This window comes from Branchiostoma floridae, chromosome 5 (genome assembly GCF_000003815.2).
Source record: "Branchiostoma floridae strain S238N-H82 chromosome 5, Bfl_VNyyK, whole genome shotgun sequence".
NCBI lineage: Eukaryota > Metazoa > Chordata > Leptocardii > Amphioxiformes > Branchiostomatidae > Branchiostoma > Branchiostoma floridae.
The window spans coordinates 22,733,195-22,734,950 of NC_049983.1; the positions used below are offsets into that span (position 1 = coordinate 22,733,195).

Here is a 1,756-nt window from a genome sequence, read left to right on the forward strand (position 1 = left end):
ATGGTATTCTGACTTGTCAAGATGCTGCCCCTCATATAATACGTTGCATATGGGCAGGGACGGTGGGGATTGACTTGCTTCAATTTGTTATTTCATAATTATAACATTATGAACATAAAAAATCAACTCAAAACAGAATTGGAACATACCCGTATAGATAATACGTACATATAGCATTAGTCTTCTAAAACACTTCATTACGGCAAAAAAATGTATCTCTTAATAGTTTCATCAAGTTCGTACATCACTGAATGAAGTTCTTTTTTTTAACAATTGAGCATTTTGGTGGGCAATCATGACAGGTTCCCATAGCTGCAGTACAATGTGAATCAGCCAGAATTGCCCAGAGGAAGGTGACAGACGGTCACCAAAACGTCAGTGGAAATAAAAGAAAGTGTTGTGAAAACAGAGTCTTTTCTTACAATCATCAATGGTATGTCTTTTTCGGTGGAAATCTCTGTACATGTCCATCTTCAGTTTTTACTGTTTTACACCGCCCTTTGCAGGGTGCCCTTTTCGAAGGTCAGGACCCTGAGCTTCTTTCTATTCGTAATCTTAAAACACCTCTAGTTACATCGACACGACATTGTCTCATCTAGAAATGTCAGCACATGTCCATCTTCAGTTTTACCCCGTCCAGCGGTCAGGACGTCTGGCCCTACCATGAGCTTGTACTGATTGTAAAACATACAATAGTATGTCTCATCTACGGTAAAAATCTCTGTACATCTTCAGTTTTACACCGTCCTTCACTCTTTGCAGAGTACCCTTTTCTGCAGTCAGGACGTCTGCCGCCACCCTGAGCTTGTGCTCATTCTTTAAACACTTCACAAGAGACAATGGTATGTCTCATCTTCGGTAGAGGTCTCTGTAAATGTCCATATTCAGTTTTACACCTGTCGATTTTCAACCCTTTGCAGGGGGCCCTTTTTCGGCGGTCAGGGCGTTCGCCACTACCCCAAGCTTCTACTGGTTGTTAAAACACTTCACAAGATACAATAGTATGCCTCATCAACGATTACCATAGAAATCTCTGTACATGTCCATCTTCAGTTTTAAACTGTCTTTCACTCTTTGCAGGGCGCCCTTTTCTGCGGTCAGAACGTCAGCCGCCACTCTGAGCTTGTACTGGTTCTAAAACATTTCACTAGATACAGTATCATGTCTCATCTTCTGTAGAAATCCTTGTACATCTCCATCTTCAGTTTAACACCATCTCTAACCCTTTGCAGGGTGCCCTTTTCTGCAGTCAGGACGTCTGCCGCCACTCTGAGCTTGTACTGGTTCTAAACATAACATTTCTGAATCACTAGATACAGTATCGTGTCTCATCTTCTGTAGAAATCCTTGTACATCTCCATCTTCAGTTTTACCCCATCTTTCACCCTTTGCAGTGCGCCCTTTTCTGCAGTCAGGACGTCTGCCGCCACTCTGAGCTTGTACTGGTTCTAAACATAACATTTCTGAATCACTAGATACAGTATCGTGTCTCATCTTCTGTAGAAATCCTTGTACATCTCCATCTTCAGTTTTACCCCATCTTTCACCCTTTGCAGTGCGCCCTTTTCTGCAGTCAGGACGTCTGCCGCCACTCTGAGCTTGTACTGGTTCTAAAACATTTCACTAGATACAGTATCATGTCTCATCTTCTGTAGAAATCCTTGTACATCTCCATCTTCAGTTTTACCCCATCTTTAACCCTTTGCAGTGCGCCCTTTTCTGCAGTGAGGACGTCTGCCGCCACTCTGATCTGTAC

At 42.6% G+C, this 1,756-nt stretch overlaps 1 protein-coding gene across 1 annotated transcript in view; it reads right to left on the bottom strand.

Annotated features, from left to right (window-relative positions):
• Positions 1 to 231: 231 nt before the first annotated feature.
• LOC118416292 (calcium-independent phospholipase A2-gamma-like) overlaps positions 232 to 1,756 on the bottom strand; it is a 28,787-nt gene continuing 27,262 nt past the window's right edge. The window contains exons 10-12 of the mRNA XM_035821381.1: positions 1,536 to 1,610; positions 1,023 to 1,134; positions 232 to 848 (exon numbers count right to left, since the gene is read on the bottom strand). Coding sequence (XP_035677274.1) covers positions 703 to 848; positions 1,023 to 1,134; positions 1,536 to 1,610 — 333 coding nt within the window. The 3' untranslated portion in view covers positions 232 to 702. The remainder of the gene's footprint in view (positions 849 to 1,022; positions 1,135 to 1,535; positions 1,611 to 1,756) is intronic.